We start from the raw sequence: 25,064 nt of genomic DNA, 5'->3' as shown, positions 1-25,064 counted from the left end.
AAGTCTGCGAGCCTTTCTGAGACAATCAGGGAGAATTACAAGGAACACAAGAGCTTCTCACGCCGTCTGTTTGAGTGGAAACATTCCAGCTGTCATACTTCAATATGCAAAAATATTTAAAGAAAGAAAGAAAGAAAGACAGAGACAGAAAGACAGACAGAAAGAGAAAGAAAGATGGACAGTCAGACAGAAAGAAAAAAAAGAGAAAGAAAAAAAGAAAGACAAAGAAAGAATTAAAGGAAAACCAGAAGAACAAAAGAACAAATAAGACAAAGAAAGAAAGAAAGAAAGAAAGAAAGAAAGAAAGAAAGAAAGAAAGAAAGAAAGAAAGAAAGAAAGAAAGAAAGAAAGAAAGAAAAATACAAAGAAAGAAAGATACAAACAAAAAAGAAATAAGGAACAAAAGAATGAATGTGACAAAAAAGAATAAGAAAGAACTACAAATGAAAGCATGAAAGAAAGAGACAAACAAAGAAAGAACAAAAGAGACAAAAAAGAAAGAAAGAAAGACAGAAAGAAAGAAAGAAAGAAAGAAAGAAAGAAAGAAAGAAAGAGAGAAAGAAAGAAAGAAAGAAAAATAAATAAATAAAGAAAGAGCATTATCCTTATTCTACTTATTAATGCACTTTTTTTTTTAAATGATTCAGTTCAATCTTCAGCCTCGTCCTGAGGTCAGTGTTTACTGGACTATAAAATGATGTCTTTATGTACCAGGGCTGTTTTCAGGTGACTATGAGACTTTCTGAAGCACCTTGAAGTCTGAGGCCAAGATTCTGAGTCTGAGGTCCTCTGACAGTGAACTGCTCCCTTCAGGTCTGGAAGTGAGTCTCTGCCTCAAGTTCAAGCTGCTTGTTCCAAAGGAAGGTAAAATGAAGCGTAAGACAGATTGGCAGGTCGTTTTTGTATCGTTTCGAAACATTCAGCTGAAGACAGCTGAGTCTGAAGGTGAAGTTCTCAATTTAGGTTTCACCCTCTTCACATCTGGACGATCGCGTCGAACGTCAAAGTTACAGAAATGGTTGAACAAAGCGGCCTCAATCTGATGTCAGGCAGGCATGGCACAGATGGGTTTCTGAAAACTGTCCAACGTGCTTCTCAGACTCAGTGTTGAGGTCCCTGCAGTGCCCGAGCTGATGAGGTCGAGGAATCTCATATAACCTGCTTCTTGGAATTTCTTGGAAGTCCTGAATCTGCTCATCAAATCTTTTGAAGCAGTCAGTTAGGTGTACAATAAAGACAATCATGTCATATTTTAAAATCTAGCTTATTCTAATCAGGTTAATGCCACAAGTGCTAATTCTTTGTAGGTGGTTTAGGGGTCAATTACAGGACAAGCATGGTAGTGGCACCAATTTAAACTACCATAAACTCTATGTGTTGAAGGGCGGCAGGTTTTCGTCACACCTGTCTTTGTTGGGGGATCAGTAGTTTAAAGAAGGCAGGTATTTTAACCAACCTTGGAAGCGGAACCAAAATAAAACTGGCTATTGGAGCGCGTCCTTTTATATCTAACCTGGCATTGGACTACCTCGGGATCCCACAGCAGGAGCTCAGAAATTTTGGTAACCCAGATTGGCGCCCTGCTGGCGCCACCCAGCATCAAATGAGAGGCAAGAAACCGTATCCTCTCCCATCGCCTTCCCACTGAAGACCTTCTTTAGCTGCTTCAAACACCTCAGATAGGAGTGAGACTCCCCCGAAGTGTTCAACCTCTCCCTCCGCCTCATGGTGTGTTGGTTGGGTACAGGAGTTCCTCAAAGTGCTGGTTGTCACAACAATATCCTCCCGTGGGATTTCAATGCGCATGTGCTCGTCAATACTTCTATTCAAGCCATGGATGGCCCATAACAAACGCCAATAAGTGTAATTGGTACCAAGACACCTTAGGCCCAAGGTCAATGATTGATGTTGTGGTCATATCGTCTGATGTGCGGACGGAAGTTGACCAAGCCCATAGTGCAACAAGAGGCATCAATAGTAAATAAACCAGATGGAAATGAACTGGGATTACTCTTTAAGTGTCATTTACCGCTATATTTAAAGATATTTAACTTGACTGCATCATAACAGATGATGTGAGGAGGCCACCGATGATGTGATGTTGCACAATGTGGAACAGCTTGACGAGAACAAGGTTACTGTCAACTGTCAAGTCATTGAAACCTTTTCTTTTGAGATTTGAAACAATATTGACAATTCTGAAGTACCGAGAGGACGGAAAGTAAAAGGATGCGGAAAATAAGTTGTTGTTGGAACGACTCACAGAACACATGGAAGGAAAGGAGGGAACTTGAGGAAGAGGAGGTTATAAAGGTCAGTGAGTCAATCTCTATGGAAAAAATCTCTACGGAGAAAAAAAAAAGTATGACAGAGGAGTGGAGGAAGGAGGGGAGGATGTAGATAAATCAGCTGCATGGTACAAAGAGTGGGTCAGAGAGCTGCCAGCGTTCAGCAGCTGCTCCTCTCTTTGGTGATGGAGGAAACTGAACTCTGCTTTCCAGAACTCTTCAACACCTCCTGCAGGAGGCCGAAGCGTCCTTACTTTGAGAATATGCTGATTTACATTCTGCTGTCCTCCATCTCTTTGTTCACTGTGATTCTCAACCTGCTGGTCATCATCTCCATCGCACACTTCAGGTAGCCACATATTGTATTAACTAATGAAACTGGTTTACGCCACACAATGTATATTTTTTGTCTTTCAGTGTTTCCTCTGTCTGCTTCAATCTGACTGGTGATAGATACAACAGAATAACAATTATGAAAATATTGCATTTCTTTCCCCTCAGGCAGCTCCACACCACCACCAACCTCCTCCTCCTCTCTCTGGCTGTTTCAGATTTCTTTGTTGGCATCCTCATGTTCTTTCTAATTGTGGTCATAGATGGCTGCTGGTTCCTCAGTGACCTCATGTGTGCTCTGTATCAGTATCTATCCTACATGATCACGTCTTCCTCAATAGGAACCATGGTGATCATATCTATTGACCGTTATGTTGCTATTTGTTATCCACTACATTATTCCTCCAAAATCACGATTCAAAGAGTTCAGATGTGTGTTTGGCTGTGTTGGATCTGTTCTGTGGTCTATACAGGTCTGGTTCTGAAGGATTTCCTGAAACAATCTGGTAGGTCTAACTCCTGTTTTGGAGACTGTGTCCTTGTTATTAACTATATTGCTGGACTATTTGATCTTGTAATTTCCTTCATTGCTCCCATCACAGTGATTGTACTTCTGTATGTAAGAGTATTTGTGGTGGCTGTGTCTCAGGCTCGAATCATGCGGTCTCAGCTTGCACCAGTCAGACTGCAGAAATCAGTTACAGTAACTGTTAAGAAATCGGAGCTGAAAGCAGCCAGGACTCTTGGTGTTGTTGTACTTGTGTTTATAATATGCATGTGCCCATTTTACTGTGCGACTCTCTCGGGCCAAATTAATGTGTTCAATGCTTCAGCTGATGCCTTTGTAGTATGTTTGTTCAACTTTAACTCCTGTCTGAACCCCATCATCTATGCCTTTTTCTACTCCTGGTTCAGAAAATCTATTAAGCTCATCGTTACACTTCAGATACTGCAGCCTGACTCCTGTGAGGCCAACATGCTGTAAACATGCAAACACCCTCCAACTCATTTAAAGCTAAAAGTCAGATAATTAACAGTAACCTCAAAATGTCATAGAAATATTAAATATGATTTAACAATTAATATTGTTGGGTTCATTTGTTTTACCTATAAATTCAAATAACAGTATGCTGGCCTCTCTTTTCCTCCACTGCGTTTCAACTCGGCTCCTCTTCCCACGTTTCCCCCGTGTGGCTCGGGCTGATGACGTCAGGAGAGCGCCGGGCGTTGCGCTTTGAAAGGTAAAGCAGCACCACGACGCGGCAGCGGAAGGAGAAAAATAAACAGCTCACCACGTGGAGTCATGTTGATTCAGATAAGAAGGGTCGGATTGGTATGGAAGAATGAAAAAAAGATATAATTTAACTAATAATAATGATAATTTTAATTATAGAACGTTTCTCATCATTATGAGTTTGGAAGTCAATATTTTGAGTTACTATTAACATTTCGAAAACGTTTCTCATTATTTCTGGATAGTAAATCAATACTTTGAGATACTAAATAAGTATTTAGAGAATTTTTCTCATTATTTGTAAATAGTAAACCAATATTTTAAGATACTAAATCAATAATTTGAGTTTGTAAGTCAATATTTTGCGAACTTTTCTCAACATTTTGAGATATTAAACAAACAGTTTAAGATGCCAAATCAATATTTTTAGAATGTTTCAGTATTTCTAGATAGTAAACCAATATTTTGAGAAATGTAATACATTTTTCCAGAACGTTTCTCCTTATTTGTAGTTTGTAAATAAATATTTTGACATATCAATATTTAGAGGTAGTTTCTCGTTATTTTGATAAACCAAATTCTTATTTTGGGACACTAAATCAATATTTTGAAATTGTAAGTCAATATTTAGATAATGTTTGTCATTATTATGAGTTTGTAAGTCAATATTTTGACATATTATCAACAATTAGAGAATGTTTGTCATTATTTTGAAATATTTAGCCAATACGTTCAGAAAGTTTATAAATATAATGACTTATAGACAGTAGTGAGATTGTGTTTGTCAATCAAAATCGTGCAACAGGATTTTTCCCACGTGGAGGAGTCACAGTGAATTTATGACACAAAGAGGAATAAAAAGAACCACAAAAACTAGTCTGAAAAGTCTGCGAGCCTTTTTGAGACAATCAGGGTGAATTACAAGGAACACAAGAGTTTCTCACGCCGTCTGTTTGAGTGGAAACATTCCAGCTGTCATACTTCAATATGCAAAAATATTTAAAGAAAGAAAGAAAGAAAGACAGAAAGACAGAGACAGAAAGACAGACAGAAAGAGAAAGAAAGATGGACAAGAAAGAATTAAAGGAAAACCAGAAGAACAAAAGAACAAATAAGACGAGAAAGAAAGAAAGACAGAAAAATACAAAGAAAGAAAGATACAAACAAAAAAGAAATAAGGAACAAAAGAATGAATGTGACAAAAAAGAATAAGAACTACAAATGAAAGCATGAAAGAAAGAGACAAACAAAGAAAGAACGAAAGAGACAAAAAAGAAAGAAAGAAAGAAAGAAAGAAAGAAAGAAAGAAAGAAAGAAAGAAAGAGAAAGAGAAATAAATAAATAAAGAAAGAGCATTATCCTTATTCTACTTATTAATGCACTTTTTTTTTTAAATGATTCAGTTCAATCTTCAGCCTCGTCCTGAGGTCAGTGTTTACTGGACTATAAAATGATGTCTTTATGTACCAGGGCTGTTTTCAGGTGACTATGAGGCTTTCTGAAGCACCTTGAAGTCTGAGGCCAAGATTCTGAGTCTGAGGTCCTCTGACAGTGAACTGCTCCCTTCAGGTCTGGAAGTGAGTCTCTGCCTCAAGTTCAAGCTGCTTGTTGACAAATGAAGGTAAAATGAAGCGTAAGGCAGATTGGCAGGTCATTTTTGTATCGTTTCGAAACATTCAGCTGAAGACAGCTGAGTCTGAAGGTGAAGTTCTCAATTTAGGTTTCACCCTCTTCACATCTGGACGATCGCGTCGAACGTCAAAGTTACAGAAATGGTTGAACAAAGCGGCCTCAATCTGATGTCAGGCAGGCATGGCACAGATGGGTTTCTGAAAACTGTCCAAGGTGCTTCTCAGACTGAGTGTTGAGGTCCCTGCAGAGCCCGAGCTGATGAGGTCGAGGAATCTCATATAACCTGCTTCTTGGAATTTCTTGGAAGTCCTGAATCTGCTCATCAAATCTTTTTAAGCAGTCAGTTAGGTGTACAATAAAGACAATCATGTCATATTTTAAAATGTAGCTTATTCTAATCAGGTTAATGCCACAAGTGCTAATTCTTTGTTGGTGGTTTAGGGATCAATTACAGGACAAGCATGGTAGTAAATAAAACTGGCTATTGGAGCGCGTCCTTTTATATCTAACCTGGCATTGGTTGGGTCGGGATCCTACAGCAGGAGCTCCGACATTTTGGTAACCCAGATTGGCGTCCTGCCGGCGCCACCCAGCATCAAATGAGAGGCAAGAAACCGTATCCTCTCCCATCACCTTCCCACTGAAGACCTTCTTTAGCTGCTTCAGATACCTCAGATAGGAGTGAGACTCCCCCGAAGTCTTAAACCTCTCCCTCCGTCTCATGGCGTGTTGGTCGGGCACAGGAGTTCCTCAAAGTGCTGGTTGCCACAACAATATCCTCCCGTGGGATTTCAATGCGCATGTGCTCATCAATACTTCTATTCAAGCCATGGATGGCCCATAACAAACACCAATAAGTGTAATTGGTACCAAGACACCTTAGGCCCAAGATCAATGATTGATGTTGTGGTCATATCGTCTGATGTGCGGACGGAAGTTGACCAAGCCCATAGTGCAACAAGAGGCATCATTAGTAAATAAACCAGATGGAAATGAACTGGGATTACTCTTTAAGTGTCATTTACCGCTATATTTTAAGATATTTAACTTGACTGCATCATAACAGATGATGTGAGGAGGCCACCGATGATGTGAGGTTGCACAATGTGGAACAGCTTGACGAGGACAAGGTTACTGTCAACTGTCAAGTCATTGAAACCTTTTCTCTTGAGGTTTGAAACAATATTGACAATTCTGAAGTACCGAGAGGACGGAAAAAATGAGGCAGAAAAGATGTTATTGTTGGAACGACTCACAGAACACATGGAAGAAAAAGAGGGAACTTCAGGAAGAGGAGGGTTGAAAGTTCAGTGAGTCAATCTCTATGGAAAAAATATCTACGGAGAGAAAAAAAAGAAGGACAGAGGAGTGGAGGAAGGAGGGGAGGATATAGATAAATCAGCGGCATGGTACAAAGAGTGGGTCAGAGAGCTGCCAGCGTTTAGCAGCTGCTCCTCTCTTTGGTGATGGAGGAAACTGAACTCTGCTTTCCAGAACTCTTCAACACCTCCTGCAGGAGGTTAGAGCGACCTTACGTTGAGAATATGCTGATTTACATTCTGCTGTCCTCCATCTCTTTGTTCACTGTGATTCTCAACCTGCTGGTCATCATCTCCATCGCACACTTCAGGTAGCCACATATTGTATTAACTAATGAAACTGGTTTACACCACACAATGTATATTTTTTATCTTTCAGTGTTTCCTCTGTCTGCTTCAGTAATACATCCAACAGAACAAACAATTATGAATATATTGCTTTTCTTTCCCCTCAGGCAGCTCCACACCACCACCAACCTCATCCTCCTCTCTCTGGCTGTTTCAGATTTCTTCATTGGCATCCTCATGTTATTTCAAATTGAGGTCATAGATGGCTGCTGGTTCCACGGTGATCTCATTTGTGGTCTGTATTTGTATCTAGACTACATTATTACTTCTGCCTCAATAGGAACCATGGTGATCATAGCTATTGACCGTTATGTGGCTATTTGTCATCCACTACATTATTCCTCCAAGATCACAATTCAAAGAGTTCAGATGTGTGTTTGTCTGTGTTGGATCTGTTCTGTTGTCTATACAGGTCTGGTTCTGAAGGATTTCCTGAAACAACCAGGCAGCTTTAACTCCTGTTTTGGAGAGTGTGTCCTTGTTATTAACTATATTGCTGGACTATTTGATCTTGTAATTTCCTTCATTGCTCCCATCACAGTGATTGTACTTCTGTATGTAAGAGTATTTGTGGTGGCTGTGTCTCAGGCTCGAATCATGCGGTCTCAGCTTGCACCAGTCAGACTGCAGAAATCAGTTACAGTAACTGTTAAGAAATCAGAGCTGAAAGCAGCCAGGACTCTTGGTGTTGTTGTACTTGTGTTTCTAATATGCATGTGCCCATATTATTGTGCTACTCTCTCAGACCAAACAAGTGTGTTGAATGCTTCATCTGATGCCTTTGTAGTTTGGTTGTTCTACTTTAACTCCTGTCTAAACCCCATCATCTATGCCTTTTTCTATCCCTGGTTCAGAAAATCTATTAAGCTCATCATTACATTTCAGATACTGCAGCCTGACTCCTGTGAGGCCAACATGCTGTAGAGACGCTGTATGCTGAGTGATTGAATAACAGATGGAAAGTCTAGACAAAGCAGTGTGTTGACAGTTTTTCACGTTCATAAAACAAACAGACCATGTGTCCAGACATACTGCATGTGACAGTATAATGTTGTCATAGCACCACCTCTATCGAGGATTTAACATGAGAAACTCTAAATCAAACTGTATTTAAACGTGAGGGAAACCCACAGACATTAGCTGAAACCAGAGTTGTCTGTGGTGATGCTGTACGAGGCCAGTTTTTGAACACAAACACTCTCAAACACAGTTAAAGATAAAAGTCAGCTTATTAACAGTAACATAATACCTAATGGTAAACATCAAATGACAGTGAGACTATTATTTTTTGTCTTCCATCCATCCATTATCTACACCCACTTTATCCTGAACAGGGTCACGGGGAGCTGGAGCCTATCCCAGCTCACTTTGGGCGAAGGTAGGGTACACCCTGGACAGTATGCCAGTCTATCCCATTTTTTGTCTTCACACCTGCAAACTAGAATAACTCAGTGTGCTGGCAAAATGAGTTGGAGTTTCAAAAGTACAAAATGAAACAAAGAAAACAAACTGAAGCAAAGTAATATATTCTTAATAAAATTGGAAGATGCACATTAATAGCAGGTTAGTATCTTAAATATGGTGTGGAAGAATGAAAGTATATGTACAGGCTGTCAATGCAAAAAAATAAAATGAACTCCCTTATGTTATAAGTTGAATAAAAATATTCTGTTAATTGACCGAGTGTTCCCAAGAGATCAACTCCCATTCAGATCCTATTGTTCTAGTATGGACTTTCCCCAGGAAGGGATACGCCATCACCTGTGTTTCATGAGTCCTATTCACTGTAATCAAAACTACTCACTTCACCTCATCAACTGCTGCTGCCTATTTGGTGACACAGTGGGTTTTATCGGTTTCAGAAACAACCTGACATGTCACGGGTTACAAGCAGTTATATTTTCTGTTGTCCAATGCCGACACCTGACTGACATATAGTCCATCTATTCTACGTATTTACACTTTGCACTGTGATGTTACGCAAACTCAATACTTCTGTTACATAAGCTTTCAAAAACTTAAGATTCAATCCAAAACTGAGTGTAAAGACATCGGGTTTCCCAAAAGAAATCTTCCACACCTGGTGGAAATGTGTATGAAATTTTTGTCATAATTGGTGCATGAATTCTTGAGTCATGGGCACAAATGTGTTCTGTGAAGTAAAAGTGATGTTTGGCAAACAAAAATGTAATCACTTCCTCCAAGTGAACGTTTGTGCCGAGCATCTGGTAACCAGGTCTTTTCCCATGGGACCTGGTCGGGCTAAGTCCGAAGAAATAAGGTTTCGAGAGGGTAAGCTGGGAACATCTTGTCTTAGACCCCTGTCCATGAGGACTTTAACTCCCACCTCCAGAGGAATTCCTCTCCCATCCCAGAGGACAATGGGGACATGGAATCTGAGTGGGCCAAGTTTGAAGCCTCCACTGTGGATATGGCCAAAAGGAATTTGTGGTCAGGCGGTTGTCGGTGCCTGTCGCAATCGCAAATCGATACCTTCGTGTTGGCAGAAGCCATCAAGCTGTAGCTGTGGCCTTGGTTACCCAGAGATCAAGTAAAGTAGCAGACACAAACCATTGGGCTTACCAGTTGTTCTATGTTCTAACCCTAACCTCTGGTCATGAGCTGTTGATGGTTACCAAAAGAATGAGATTACCAATACAAGTGGGTGAAATGAGTTTCCTCTGCAGGGTGGACAGGCCTGGTATTAAGGAAAAGGTCCAAGTGGTTCGGCCATCTGATTACGGTGTCTCCTGATGCATCATGGGTGGTTTTCGGGCCATGTCCAACTGACAGGAGACACCAGGGTTGACCCAGAATATACTGGCGAGATCATATATCTCATCTGTCCAGGGACGCCCAGGATGAGCTGGAAAAAGTTGCTAGGTAGGAGGCAGGCCTTGTGAGGCCTTTGGCCACCTTGAACAAGAGGCAGGAGATTGATGGATGTCAAAAGTCTATCAAATGCCTCATAGTTGTGGAGCTCTTACTGAATAGATGTGCGGATGTGTTTAAGTTTGAATTCTATTTTAAAATTGCTTCAGATTTGAGGTTCTAAAACAAAGAGTTTTCTCACCTTTTGTTATTTTTATAGTATTCTCCTGATCTACTTTAACATCAAGGATAAAAGGAAATGAAGATGAACATGAATAAGAGAAATGAGGAACAGAATAAGAGAAAGATGGAGGGAAGAAAGTCAGAATCTAGTGTCATAAGATATTTACGTAATGAAAGGAGGAAATGTCACGTTGAGGAAGATGAGCGCAGAAAGCAATGAGTCAATCTCTACGGAGAGAAAAAACAAGAACGGCACAGAGGAGTGGAGGAAGGAGGGGAGGATGTAGATAAATCAGCTGCATGGTACAAAGAGTGGGTCAGAGAGCTGCCAGTGTTCAGCAGCTGCTCCTCTCTTTGGTGATGGAGGAAACTGAACTCTGCTTTCCAGAACTCTTCAACACCTCCTGCAGGAGGCCGAAACGTCCTTACTTTGAGAATATGCTGATTTACATTCTGCCGTCCTCCATCTCTTTGCTCACTGTGATTCTCAACTTGCTGGTCATCATCTCCATCGCACACTTCAGGTAGCCACATATTGCATTAACTGATGAAACTGGTTTTGTTCACACTGTATATTTTTTGTCTTTCAGTGTTTCCTATGTCTGCTTCGATCTGACTGGTGATAGATACAACAGAATAACAACTAAGAATACATTGCCTTTCTTTCTCCTCAGGCAGCTCCACACCACCACCAACCTCATCCTCCTCTCTCTGGCTGTCTCAGATTTCTTCGTTGGCATTCTCATGTTCTTTCTAATTGTGGTCATAGATGGCTGCTGGTTCCTCGGTGACCTCATGTGTAGTCTGTATTTGTATCTAGCCTACATTATTACGTCTGCCTCAGTGGGAACCATGGCGATCATATCTGTTGACCGTTATGTTGCCATTTGTTATCCACTACATTATTCCTCCAAAATCACAATTCAAAGAGTTCAGATGTGTGTTTGTCTGTGTTGGATCTGTTCTGTGGTCTATACAGGTCTGGTTCTGAAGGATTTCCTGAAACAATCTGGTACATATAACTCCTGTATTGGAGAGTGTGTCCTTGTTTTTAACTATATTGCTGGACTATTTGATCTTGTATTTTCCTTCATTGCTCCCATCACAGTGATTGTACTTCTGTATGTGAGAGTATTTGTGGTGGCTGTGTCTCAGGCTCGAATCATGCGGTCTCAGCTTGCACCAGTCAGACTGCAGAAATCAGTGACAGTAACTGTTAAGAAATCGGAACTGAAAGCAGCCAGGACTCTTGGTGTTGTTGTACTTGTGTTTCTAATATGCATGTGCCCATATTATTGTGTTACTCTCTCAGGCCAAAGTACTGTGTTCAATGCTTCATCTGATACCTTTGTAGTTTGGTTGTTCTACTTTAACTCCTGTCTAAACCCCATCATCTATGCCTTTTTCTACCCCTGGTTCAGAAAATCTATTAAGCTCATCGTTACATTTCAGATACTGCAGCCTGACTCCTGGGAGGCCAACATGCTGTAGAGACGCTGTATGTTGAGTGATTGAATAACAGATGGAAAAGTCTGGATAAAACTTCGTGTCAACAGTTTTTCACATTCATAAAACATACAGACCATTTGTCTACACATACTGCATGTGACAGTATAATGTTGTCATAGCACCACCTCCAACGAGGATTTAACATGAGAAACTCTAAATCAAGCTGTATTTGAATGTGCAGGAAACCCACAGACATTAGCCGAAACAAGAGTTGTCTGTGGTGATGCTGTGCGAGGCCAGTTTTTAAATACAAACACCCTCAAGCACAGTTAAAGATAACTTATTAACAGTAACATAATACCTAATAGTAAACATCAAATGACTGTAAAACTATTATTTTTTTCTATCCATACATTATCTACACCCACTTTATCCTGAACAGGGTCACGGGGAGCTGGAGCCTATCCCAGCTCACTTTGGGCGAAGGCAGGGTACACCCTGGACAGGACGCCAGTCCATTCCATTTTTTGACTTTACACCTGCAAACTAGAATAACTCAGTGTGCTGGGAAAATGAGGTGCAGTTTCAAAAGTACAAAATGAAATAAAGAAAACAAACTGAAGCAATGTAATATATTATTCATGAAATTGGAAGATGCACATTGATAGCAGGTTAGTATCTTAAATATGATGAGGAAGAATTAAAGTATATGTACAGACTGTCAATGCAAAAAAATAAAATTAACTCCCTAATGTTAAAAGTTGAATAAAAATATTGTCCACGACGTTAAAAAGGCTATTTTGTACAAAAATGTCTTAAATAACATCTTTTGGTCGACAATGAGTAACAAAAGAAGTGAAATTTCGTCAGTGGTCATTTTTTAATGAACAGCATATGTACAAATCTGCAGGCTCACAGTCTGCTTGCAGGTGTTATTTTTTTGAGAGAATATATTGTTATGCACAGATATTCATGCATATACTTGTCAGATTATCATGCCTCTTGTCATCATATTCACCTCAGGAGTTTTTGTTAAATTAACACCCTCCCATAGATATATATTTCCCCCACTGACAAATGAATTGGATGGAAGAGGAAGAGCAAACATAATTGCGAGGTAACACAAAAATAACCCTCAAAACTAACATTACTGTCTTGTGGTTATGTGCCTCCGCCAACCAGTTCAGTTTAAGTTTACATCCATTTATTTCTCGACCCATATAATATATATAGTAAAGGCTTTGAAGGAATCCTTCTTGTGTGTACATGTTTGGCCAATAAAGCTGAATGATAGTAGATAATACTTCAATTATGAATGTTGTTGCAGAAGCTACAATTTCATTTCATCATTTTATCCTCTGTGGTGGATAATTCCTCACCGGGGCCGAAAGGTTTTGTTCCCTTCACACCGCTTGCAATCGTCTTAATCTAACAAAATCTTTTGCAATGTGTGTTTTTGAAAATCAAAAGATTTAATTGACCGAGTATTCCCAGGAGATCAACTCCCATTCAGATCCCATTGTTCTAGTATGGACTTTCCCCAGGAAGGCACGCGCCATCACATTTGTTTCATGAGTCCTATTCACTATAATCAAAACTGCAACTTCTCCTCATCAACTGCTGCTGCCTGTGTGGTGACACAATGGGTCTTATCGGTTTCAGAAACAACCTGACATGTCACGGGCAAAATGCAGTCGTATTTTCTGTTTTCCAACACCGACACCTGACTGACACATAGTCCAGCTGTTCTACTTATTTACACTTTGCACTGTGGCCACTAAGAGTTGTGGTCGGAAGGTCATTTGTGGCTGTTGCGGTGGCAACCTGAGAACCAGGTGGTGGACACCGGGGGTGAGGGAAGCTGTCAAGCTGAAAAAGGAGGCCTTTCAGGCCTGGTTGGCTCAGGGGTCTCCAGAAGCAGCTGACAGGTATCGGCAGCCCAGAAGGGCTGCAGCTGCGGTGGTCGTGGATGCTAAAACTTGGGCATGGGAGGAGTTTGGGGAGGCCATGGAGAAGGACATTCGGTTGGCCTCAAGGAAGTTCTGGCAAACCATCCGACAACTCAGAAAGGGAAAGGAGAGACTACCCCAAGCTGTTCTCAGCGGGAGGGGGAGGGGTGGGACTGCTGACTCGGATGGGGTACATCGTCGGGCGGTGGAAAGCACTTTGAGGAACTCCTAAACCCGGCCACCATGTCTTCCGGAGAGGAGGCAGCGTCTGAAGACTTGGGGATGGTTGCACCCATATCCCTGGCAGAGGCCTGTGAGGTAGTCAAAAAGCTCCTCTGTGGCAAGGCGCCGGGGGTGGATGAGCTTCGCCCTGATATGCTGAAGGCGCTGGACATTGCTGGGCTGTCTTGGCTGACATGCCTCTTCAATGTCACATGGGGGTCGGGAACAGTGCCCATGGACTGGCAGACCGGGGTGGTGGTTCCCATTTTCAAAAAGGGGGACCGGAGAGTGTGCTCCAACTATCGGGCTATACACTACTCAGCCTCCCGGGCAAAGCTTATGCCAGAGTGCTGGAAAGGAGGCTCCGACCATTTGTCGAACCTCAGATTCAAGAGGAGCAGTGCGGATTCCATTCTCGTCGTGGAACAGTGGACCAGCTCTTTACCCTCGCAAGACTACTGGAGGGGGCCTGGGAGTTTGCTCATCCAGTCTACATGTTCTTTGTGGACTTGGAGAAGGCTTTCGACCGGGTCCCCCGGGGTTTTTTGTGGGGGGTGCTGTTGGAGTACGGGGTGCCGGACCCATTGCAACAGGCCATCCGTGCTCTTTACAACCGCATTCGGAGCTGTGTTCGTATTCTCTGCAAGAAGTCAGACTTGTTTCCAGTAGGTGTTGGCCTCCACCAGGGCTGTCCTTTGTCACCGATCCTGTTTGTGACCTTCATGGACAGGATATCTAGGAGCAGCCGGGGGGAGGAGCACATCGGGTTCGGGGTCTCCGGATCGTATCTCTGCTGTTTGCAGACGAGGTGGTCCTGTTGGCTTCTTCGGACTGCGACCTCCACCACTCACTGGGGAGGTTTGCAGCCGAGTGTGAAGCGGCGGGGATGAGGGTTAGCACCTCCAAATCTAAGGCCATGGTTCTCTGCCGGAAACCAGTGGATTGCTCCCTCTAGGTGGGGACGGAGTGCCTGCCTCAAGCGAAGGAGTTTAAGTATCTCGGGGTCTTGTTCATGAGTGAGGGGAGGATGGAGCGGGAGATCGACCACTGGATCGGTGCAGCTGCAGCAGTATAACAGGTGCTGAACCCAACCGTGTTGGTGAAAAGGGAGCTGAGCCGGAAGGCGAAGCTCTCAGTTTACGGGGCGATCTACATTCCGACCCTCACCTATGGTCATGAACTCTGGGTCATGACCTAAAGAACGAGGTCGTGGCTACAAGCGGCCGAAATGAGTTTCCTCTGTAGGGTGGCCGGGATCAGCCTTAAGGATAGGGTAAGGAGTTCAGACATCAGGAGGGAACTTGGAGTTGAGATGCTACTCCTTCGCATCGAAAGTAGTCAGCTGAGGTGGTATGGGCATCTAATCAGGATGCATCCTGGGCGCCTCCCTCTGGAGGTTTTCCGGGCACGGCCAACGGCCAGGAGACCCTGGGGAAGACCCAGGACACGCTGGAGGGATTATATCTCCCGGCTGGCCTGGGAACGCCTCGGGATCCCCCAGGAAGAGCAGGAAAATGTTGCGGGGGAGAGAGAAGTCTGGGTCAGCTTGCTTGGCATGCTGCCACCGCCCCCGACCTGACCCCGGATAAGCGGAAGATGATGGATGGATGGACTGTGATGTTACGCAAACTCAATACTTCTGTTAGGTAAGCATTAAAAACTTAAGATTCAATCCAAAACTGAGTGTAAAGACATTTGGTTGTCCAAAAGAAATCTTCCACACCTTGAAGAAATGTGTGTGAAATTTTGTCAGAATAGATGCATGAATTCTTGACTCATAGGCACAAATGTGTTATGTGAAGTATCAGTCACCTTTGACAAACAGAAATGTAATCACTTGCTCCTTCAAGTGAACGTTTGTGTCGAAGATCTGGTAACCAGGTCTTTTCCCATTGGACCTGGTCGGGCTAAGTCTGAAGAAATAAGGTTTTGAGAGGGTAAGATGGGAACATCTTGTCTTAGGACCCTGTCAATGAGGTCTTTAACTCCCACCTCCAGAGGAGTACCTCTTGCATCCCAGGGGAGGACGGGGACAAGGTATCTGAGTGGGCCATGTTGGAGGCCTACACTGTGGATGTGGCCAAAAGGAGTTCGTGGTCAGGCGGTTGTCGGTGCCTGTCGCGATTGCAACTCGATACCCCGGTGGTAGTAGAAGCCATCAAGCTGTAGCTGTGGCCTTGGCTGCCCAGAGATCAAGTGAAGTAGAAGACACAAACCATTGGGCTTATCAGTTGATCTATGTTCCAACCCTAACCTCTGGTCAATAGCTGTTGATGGTGAACAAAAGAATGAGATTACCAATACAAGTAGCTGAAATGAGTTTCCTCTGCAGGGTGGAAAGGCCTGACGTTAAGGAAAAGGTCCAAGTGGTTCGGGCATCTGATTAACGTGTCTCCTGGGCATCATGGGTGGTTTTTGGTCCATGTCCAACTGGTAGGAAACACCAGGGTTGACCCAGAATATACTGGCGAGATAATATATCTCATCTGTCCAAATACGCCCAGGATGAGCTGGAAAAAGTTGCTAGGCAGGAGACAGGCCTTGTGAGGCCTTTGGCAAACTCGAACAAGAGGCAGATTGATGGATGTCAAAGGTTTCCCAAATGCTTCAGTTGTGCAGCGCTGACTGAATAAATGTGTGAATGTGTTTAAGGTTGAATTCTATTTTAAAATTTCTTCAGATTTGAGGTTCTAAAACAAAGAGTTTTCTCAACTTTTGTTATTTTTACAGTTTTCTCCTGATCTACTTTACCAGCAAGGAAAAAAGACAATGAAGATGAACATGAACAAGAGAAATGAGGAACAGAATAAGAGAGAGATGGAGGGAAGAAAGTCAGAATCTAGTGTCGGAAGATATTCACGGAAGGAAAGGAGGAAAAGTCACGTTGAGGAAGTTGAGCACAGAAAGCAATGAGTCAATCTCTATGGAGAGAAAAAACAACAACAGCAAAGAGGAGTGGAGGAAGGAGGGGAGGATGTAGATAAATCAGCTGCATGGTACAAAGAGTGGGTCAGAGGGCTGCCAGCGTTCAGCAGCTGCTCCTCTCTTTGGTGATGGAGGAAACTGAACTCTGCTTTCCAGAACTCTTCAACACCTCCTGCAGCAGGCCGAAGCGTCCATACTTTGAGAATATGCTGATTTACATTCTGCCGTCCTCCATCTCTTTGGTCACTGTGATTCTCAACCTGCTGGTCATCATCTCCATCGCACACTTCAGGTAGCCACATATTGTATTAACTAATGAAACTGGTTTTGTTCACACGAAGTATATGTTTTGTCTTTCAATGTTTCCTGTGTCTGCTTCAATCTGACTGGTGATAGATACAACAGAATAACAATTGTGAAAATGTTGTTTTTCTTTCTCCTCAGGCAGCTCCACACCACCACCAACCTCCTCCTCCTCTCTCTGGCTGTCTCAGATTTCTTTGTTGGCCTTCTCATGTTCTTTCAAATTGTGGTCATAGATGGCTGCTGGTTCCTCGGTGACCTCATGTGTTCCGTGTATCAGTATTTAGCCTACATTATTACATCTGCCTCAATAGGAACCATGGTGATTATATCTATTGACCGTTATGTGGCTATTTGTCATCCACTGCATTATTCCTCCAAAATCACAATTCAGAGAGTTCAGATGTGTATTTGTCTGTGTTGGATCTGTTCTGTGGTCTTTCAAAGTTTGGTTCTGCATGATGTCCTGAAACAATCAGGTAGGTTTAACTCCTGTTTTGGAGAGTGTGTCTTTGTTATTAACTATATTGCTGGACTATTTGATCTTGTATGTTCCTTCGTTGCTCCCATCACAGTGATTGTACTTCTGTATGTGAGAGTATTTGTGGTGGCTGTGTCTCAGGCTCGAATCATGCGGTCTCAGCTTGCACCAGTCAGACTCCAGAAATCAGTTACAGTAACTGTTAAGAAATCAGAGCTGAAAGCAGCCAGGAATCTTGGTGTTGTTATACTTGTATTTCTAATATGTATGTGCCCATTTTACTGTGTTGCTCTCACGGGCAAAGATAGCGTACTCAGTTCTTCATCTGGTGCCTTTGTAATATGTTTGTTTTCCTTTAACTCCTGTCTAAACCCCATCATCTATGCCTTTTTCTACCCCTGGTTCAGAAAATCTATTAAGCTCATCGTTACACTTCAGATACTGCAGCCTAACTCCTGTGAGGCCAACATGCTGTAGAGACGCTTTATTTTGAGTGATTTAAGAACAGATGGAAAAGTCTGGATAAATCTTTGTGTTGAAAATTTTGCACATTTATAAAACATGTCAATGTCAGACTATCAATGCAAAAAATAAAATTAACTCCCTAATGTTATAAATTTAATATAAATATTGTCAACGATTTAGAAAAGGCTATTTTGCACAAAAATGTCTAAAATAACATTTCTTGTTCGACTATGAGTAATAATAAAAGTAAAATGTCGTCGGTGGTAATTTTATAATGAACAGTATGTATGCAGATCTGAAGGCTCAAAGGCTGTTTGCAGTTGTTATTTTGTGTGACTACGTATTTTAATGCACCGATATTCATGCATACACTTGATGTCAGATCAACATGCCTCTTGTGCCTTTTCACCACATGCAGGAGTTTTTGTTATGTTAACACCCTGCAAGGGAGAATTTTTTTCCCCCACTGAAAAATGAATTAGATGGAAGAGGAAGAGCAAACATAATTTCGAGGTAACACAAAAATAATCCTCAAAACTAACATTACCACCTTGTGATTATGTGCCTCCACCAACCAGTTCAGTTCAAGTTTACATCCATTTATTTCTAATCCCGTAAAATACAAGTAGTGAAGGCTTTGAAGGAATCCTTATTGTGTGTACATGTTTGGCCAATAGCGCCAAATGACAGCAGACAATAATTGAATTTTGAATGTTATTGCAGAAGCTACAAATTCATTTGATCATTTTATCCTCTGTGGTGGATAATTCTTCACTGGGGCCGAAAGGTTTTGGTCCCTTCACACCACTTGCGATCGTCTTAATCTAACAAAATATTTTGCAATATGGGTTTTTTGAAAATCAAAAGTTTTAATTGACCGAGTGTTCCCAGGAGATCAACTCCCATTCAGATCCCATTGTTCTAGTATGGACTTTCCCCAGGAAGGGATACGCCATCACCTGTGTTTCATGAGTCCTATTCACTGTAATCAAAACTACTCACTTCACCTCATCAACTGCTGCTGCCTGTTTGGTGACACAGTGGGTTTTATCGGTTTCAGAAACAACCTGACATGTCACGGGTTACAAGCAGTTATATTTTCTGTTGTCCAATGCCGACACCTGACTGACATATAGTCCAGCTATTCTACGTTTTTACACTTGTCACTGTGATTTTACACAAATCAATACTTCTGTTACGTAAGCGTTCAAAACTTAAGATTCAATGCAAAACTGAGTGTAAAGACATCGGGTTTTTCACAAGAAATCTTCCACACTTGTTCGAAATGCTAGTGACATTTGTTCATAATTGGTTCATGAATTCTTGAGTCATGGGCACAAATGTGTTCTGTGAAGTAACAGTGATCTTTGGCAAACAAAAATGTAATCACTTGCTCCTTCAAGTGAATGTTTGTGCCGAGCATCTGGTAACCAGGTCTTTTCCCATGGGACCTGGTCGGGTTAAGTCCAAAGAAATAAGGTTTCAAGAGGGTAAGATGGGAACATCTTGTCCTAGAACCCTGTCTGTGAAGTTTTTAACACATACCACCAGAGGAGTTCCTCTTGCATCCTCGGGGAGGACGGGGACAATGAATCTGAGTGGCTCATGTTGGAAGCCTACATTGTAGATGTGGCCAAAAGGAGTTCGTGGTCAGGCAGTTGTCGGTGCCTGTCGCGATCCAAACTCGATACCCTGGTGTTGGCAGAAGCCATCAAGCTGGAGCTGTGGCCTTGGTTACTCAGAGATCAAGTGAAGTAGAAGACACAAACCATTGGGCTTACCAGTTGTTCTGTGTTCTAACCCTAACCTTTGGTCTTGAGCTGTTGATGGTGAACAAAAGAACGAGATTACCAATATAAGTGGCTGAAATGAGTTTCCTCTGCAGGGTGGACAGGCCTGGCGTTAAGGAAAAGAACCACGTGGTTCGGGCATCTGATTAAGGTTTTTCCTGGTTATCATGGGCAGTTTTCGGTCCATGTCCAATTGGTAGGAGACACCAAGGTTGACCCAGAATATACTGGCGAGATCATATATCTCATCTGTCCAAGTTGCCAGACAGGAGGCAGGCCTTGCGAGGCCTTTGGCCACCTCGAACAAGAGGCAGGAGATTGATGGATGTCAAAAGTCTACCAAATGCCTTATACTTGTGGATCTCTTTCTGAATAAATGTGCGGATGTGTTTAAGGTTGAATTCTATTTTAAAATGGCTTCAGATTTGAGGTTCTAAAACAAAGAGTTTTCTCAACTTTTGTTATTTTTACAGTATTCTCCTGATCTACTTTACCAGCAAGGACAAAAGGTAATGAAGATGAACATGAACAAGAGAAATGAGGAACAGAATAAGAGAGAGATGGAGGGAAGAAAGTCAGAATCTAGTGTCGGAAGATATTCATGGAAGGAAAGAAGGAACTGTTACGTTGAGGAAGATGAGCACAGAAAGCAATGAGTCAATCCCTATGGAGAGAAAAAACAACAACAGCACAGAAGAGTGGAGGAAGGAGGGGAGGATGTAGATAAATCAGCTGCATGGTACAAAGAGTGGGTCAGAGAACTGTCAGTGTTCAGCAGCTGCTCCTCTCTTTAGTGATGGAGGAATCTGAACTCTGCTTTCCAGAACTCTTCAACACCTCCTGCAGGAGGCCGAAGCGTCCTTACTTTGAGAATATGCTGATTTGCATTCTCCTGTCCTCCATCTCTTTGCTCACTGTGATTCTCAACCTGCTGGTCATCATCTCTATCGCACACTTCAGGTAGCCACATATTGTATAAACTAATGAAAATGGTTTACTCCACTCGATGTATATTTTTTATTTTTCAGTGTTTCCTCTGTCTGCTTCAGTAAAACATACAACGGAATAATAATTATGAATACATTGCTTTTCTTTCTCCGTAGGCAGCTCCACACCACCACCAACCTCCTCCTCCTCTCTCTGGCTGTCTCAGATTTCTTCGTTGGAATCCTCATGTTCTTTCAAATTGTGGTCATAGATGGCTGCTGGTTCCTCGGTGACCTCATGTGTACTGTATATCATTGTTTATCCTACATTATTACGTCTGCCTCAATAGGAACCATGGTGATTATATCTATTGACCGTTATGTTGGTATTTGTTATCCACTGCATTATTCCTCTGAAATCACAATTCAAAGAGTTCAGATGTGTATTTGTCTGTGTTGGGTCTGTTCTGTGGTCTATACAGGTCTGGTTCTGAAGGATTTCCTGAAACAATCTGGTACGTTTAACTCCTGTTTTGGAGAGTGTGTCTTTGTTATTAACTATATTGCTGGACTATTTGATCTTGTATTTTCCTTCATTGGTCCCATCACAGTGATTGTAGTTCTGTATGTAAGAGTATTTGTGGTGGCTGTGTCTCAGGCTCGAATCATGCGGTCTCAGCTTGCACCAGTCAGACTGCAGAAATCAGTTACAGTAACTGTTAAGAAATCGGAGCTGAAAGCAGCCAGGACTCTTGGTGTTGTTGTACTTGTGTTTCTAATATGCATGTGCCCATATTATTGTGTTACACTCACGGGCCAAGATAGCGTGTTCAATGCTTCATCTGATGCCTTTGTAATATGTTTGTTCTACTTTAACTCCTGTCTAAACCCCATCATCTATGTCTTTTTCTACCCCTGGTTCAGAAAATCTATTAAGCTCATCATTACACTTCAGATACTGCAGCCTAACTCCTGTGAGGCCAACGTGCTGTAGAGATGCTGTATGTTGAGTGATTTAATAACAGATGGAAAAGTCTGGAGAAATCTTGCACATTCATAAAACATACAGACCATGTGTCCTCACATGCTGCACGTGAGAGTATAATGTTGTCATAGCCCCACCTCTATTGGGGATTTAACATGAGAAAATCAAAGTCAAGCTGTATTTGAATCTGCAGGAAATCCACGCACATTTGTCGAAACCAGAGTCGTCTGTGGTGATGCTGTGCGAGGCCAGTTTTTGAATACAAACACCCTCAAGCACAGTTAAAGATAAAAGTCAGCTAATTAATAGTAACATAATACCTAATCTTAAAAAGTAAATGACTGTAAGACTATTATTTTTTGTCTTCTATCCAACTATTACCTACTGACCTGTACTCCTCCTCCCGTCCATTCCTGGTTGGGTATATAAGGAATGGACGGGAGGAGGAGTATAGGGCAGTAGTGGATGACTTTGTGGTGTGGGCTGGTAGAAATCAGCTTCTTCTGAACGTGGCCAAGACCAGAGAGATGGTGGTCGATTTCAGGAGGAAGACGACAGCTACACAACCACTGAGAGTTCTGGGAGAGGAGGTGGACATGGTGGAGGAGTACAAGTACCTGGGTGTCTCCATCGACAACAGACTGAACTGGAAGACCAACATCAATGCTGTCCACAAGAAGGGGACGAGTCGACTTTTTTTCTTGAGGAAACTTCGATCCTTCAATGTGTGCAGCAAGATGTTGGAGATGTTCTACCGGTCTGTTGTGGCCAGTGCATTGTACTTTGCCGTAGTCTGCTGGGGGAAGGTAGGGGGAGCAGCATTGGAGCCGGCGACACCAACAGACTTAACAAACTGGTTAAGAAGGCCAGCTCCATAATTGGCTGCAAACTGGACAGTCTGGAAAAGGTGGTGGAGAGGAGGTCACTGAAGAAATTATTATCCATATTGGATAATCCTGACCACCCTCTCCACCACCAGCTGCAGGGACAGCGGAGCACGTTCTCCAATAGACTCCTCCAGCTCCGCTGTCACAAGTACAGATACAGGAGATCATTCCTGCCAACCGCAAGAAGACTGTCCAATAAATCACCACAGGCAAAATCTATCACACAACAATAACTCCCTTGCACTGCTGTTTTGTACGTTGTTTTATTCTAATTCATCGCACTGTTGTTTAGGTTTTGTTTAGGTTAGTTGATTTAATATTATTTTATTGTATAGAATGTAAAGATTTTTATGCTGCTGTACCAAAAGTTTCCCTCTGAGGGATTAATAAAGTATCTATCTGTCCATCCGTCCATCCGTCCATCTATCTGTCTATCTACCAATCTATCTATACCCACTTTATCCTGAACAGGGTCAGGGGGGGCTGGAGCATATCCCAGCTCACTTTGGGCGAAGGCAGGGTACACCCTGGACAGGACGCCAGTCTATCCCATTTTTTGTCTTTTCACCTCCAAACTAGAATAATTCAGTGTGCTGGCAAAATGAGGTGCAGTTTCAAAAGTACAAAATGAAACAAAGAAAACAAACTGAAGTAAAGTAATATATTATTAATGAAATTGGAAGATGCACATCGAAAGCAGGTCATTATCTTAAATACAGTATGGTGTGGAAGAATGAAAGTATATGTACAGACTGTCACTGCGAAAATAAAATGACCTCCCTCATGTTATAAATTGAATATAAATATTCTCCATGATGTAGAAAGGCTATTTTGTACAAAAATGTCTTAAATAACATTTCTTGTTCGACAATGAGTAACAAAAGAAGTGAACTTTTTTCAGTGGTAGTTTTTTTAATGAGCAGTATATATGCAAATCTGTAGGCTCACAGGTTGCTTGCAGGTGTGATTTTCTTGTGAATATATAATTTTATGCACTTATTTTAATGCATACACTTGATGTCAGCTCAGCATGCCTGTCGTCATCATATTCAAAAAATTTCCCCTCGGGGATTAATAAAGTAAATACCTACCTACCTACCTACCACCACAGGCAGGAGTTTCTGTTATGTTAACACCCTCCCACAGAGATTTATTTCCCCCACTGACAAATGAATAAAACGGAAGAGGAAGAGCAAACATAATTGCGAGGTAACACAAAAATAATCCTCAAAACTAACATTACCACCTTGTGGTTGTGTGCCTCCACCAACCAGTTCAGTTCAAGTTTACATCCATTTATTTCTAGACCCATATAATATATATAGTAAAGGCTTTGAAGGAATCCTTCTTGTGTGTACATGTTTGGCCAACAAAGCTGAATGATAGTAGACAATACTTCAATTATGAATGTTGTTGCAGAAGCAACAATTTCATTTCATCATTTTATCCTCTGTGGTGGATAATTCCTCACTGGGGCCGAAAGGTTTTGTTCCCTTCACACCACTTGCAATCGTCTTAATCTAACAAAATCTTTTGCAATGTGTGTTTTTGAAAATCAAAAGATTTAATTGACCGAGTATTCCCAGGAGATCAACTCCCATTCAGATCCCATTGTTCTAGTATGGACTTTCCCCAGGAAGGCACGCGCTATCACATTTGTTTCATGAGTCCTATTCACTATAATCAAAACTGCAACTTCTCCTCATCAACTGCTGCTGCCTGTGTGGTGACACAATGGGTCTTATCGGTTTCAGAAACAACCTGACATGTCACGGGCAAAATGCAGTCGTATTTTCAGTTGTCCAATGCCAACACCTGACTGACATATAGTCCAGCTATTCTACGTTTTTACACTTTGCACTGTGATGTTAAAGAAATTGATACTTCTGTTAGGTAAGCCTTCAAAACTTAAGATTCAATTCAAAACTGAGTGTAAAGACATTGGGTTGTCCAAAAGAAATGTTCCACACTTGTTAGAAATGTTAGTGAAATTTTGTCATAATTGGTGCAGGAATTCTCGAGTCATGGGCACAAATGTGTTCTGTGAAGTAACAGTGATCTTTGGCAATCAAAAATGTAATCACTTCCTCCTTCAAGTGAATGTTTGTGCCGAGCATCTGGTAACCAGGTCTTTTCCCATGGGGCCTGGTCGGGCTAAGTCTGAAGAAATAAGGTTTCGAGAGGGTAAACTGAGAACATCTTGTCTTTGACCCCAGTCCATGAGGTCTTTGACTCCCACCTCCAGAGGAGTTCCTCTTGCATCCCTGGGGAGGACAGGGACATGGAATCTGAGTGGGCCATGTTGGAAGCCTTCACTGTGGATGTGGCCAAAAGGAATTCGTGATCAGGCGGTTGTCGGTGCCTGTCGCGATCCAAACTTGATACCCTGGTGTTGGCAGAAGCCATCAAGCTGTAGCTTTGGCCTTGGCTACCCAGAGATCATGTGAAGAAGCAGACTCAAACCATTGGGCTTA

The 25,064-nt window shown here is 42.0% G+C and overlaps 5 protein-coding genes across 5 annotated transcripts; all 5 read left to right on the top strand.

Moving 5' to 3' along the window:
- Nucleotides 1-2,473: 2,473 nt before the first annotated feature.
- On the top strand, nt 2,474-3,606 carry LOC138200735 (trace amine-associated receptor 13c-like). The gene is made up of 2 exons (XM_069153607.1): nt 2,474-2,637; nt 2,790-3,606. The coding sequence occupies exons 1-2, from the start codon at nt 2,474-2,476 to the stop codon at nt 3,604-3,606; spliced, it is 981 nt and encodes a 326-aa protein (XP_069009708.1).
- A 3,347-nt stretch (nt 3,607-6,953) lies between these two features.
- LOC138200734 (trace amine-associated receptor 13c-like) lies at nt 6,954-8,078 on the top strand. Its single transcript, XM_069153606.1, has 2 exons — nt 6,954-7,117; nt 7,262-8,078. The coding sequence occupies exons 1-2, from the start codon at nt 6,954-6,956 to the stop codon at nt 8,076-8,078; spliced, it is 981 nt and encodes a 326-aa protein (XP_069009707.1).
- Nucleotides 8,079-10,508: 2,430 nt separating this feature from the next.
- On the top strand, nt 10,509-11,699 carry LOC138201632 (trace amine-associated receptor 13c-like). Its single transcript, XM_069155250.1, has 2 exons — nt 10,509-10,732; nt 10,883-11,699. Exons 1-2 carry the CDS (start codon nt 10,509-10,511, stop codon nt 11,697-11,699), a joined length of 1,041 nt encoding a protein of 346 aa, XP_069011351.1.
- A 5,182-nt stretch (nt 11,700-16,881) lies between these two features.
- Nucleotides 16,882-18,014, top strand: LOC138200733 (trace amine-associated receptor 13c-like). Its single transcript, XM_069153605.1, has 2 exons — nt 16,882-17,045; nt 17,198-18,014. Exons 1-2 carry the CDS (start codon nt 16,882-16,884, stop codon nt 18,012-18,014), a joined length of 981 nt encoding a protein of 326 aa, XP_069009706.1.
- A 2,574-nt stretch (nt 18,015-20,588) lies between these two features.
- On the top strand, nt 20,589-21,712 carry LOC138200732 (trace amine-associated receptor 13c-like). Its single transcript, XM_069153604.1, has 2 exons — nt 20,589-20,752; nt 20,896-21,712. The coding sequence occupies exons 1-2, from the start codon at nt 20,589-20,591 to the stop codon at nt 21,710-21,712; spliced, it is 981 nt and encodes a 326-aa protein (XP_069009705.1).
- Nucleotides 21,713-25,064: the final 3,352 nt, after the last annotated feature.

Source organism: Embiotoca jacksoni, unplaced genomic scaffold (assembly GCF_022577435.1).
Source record: "Embiotoca jacksoni isolate LCO1_2020_lvr unplaced genomic scaffold, fEmbJac1.0.p SCAF_2, whole genome shotgun sequence".
Lineage (NCBI taxonomy): Eukaryota > Metazoa > Chordata > Actinopteri > Embiotocidae > Embiotoca > Embiotoca jacksoni.
The sequence above is the reverse complement of the archived record's forward strand: the minus strand, read 5'-3'. Positions and strand labels throughout refer to the sequence as shown.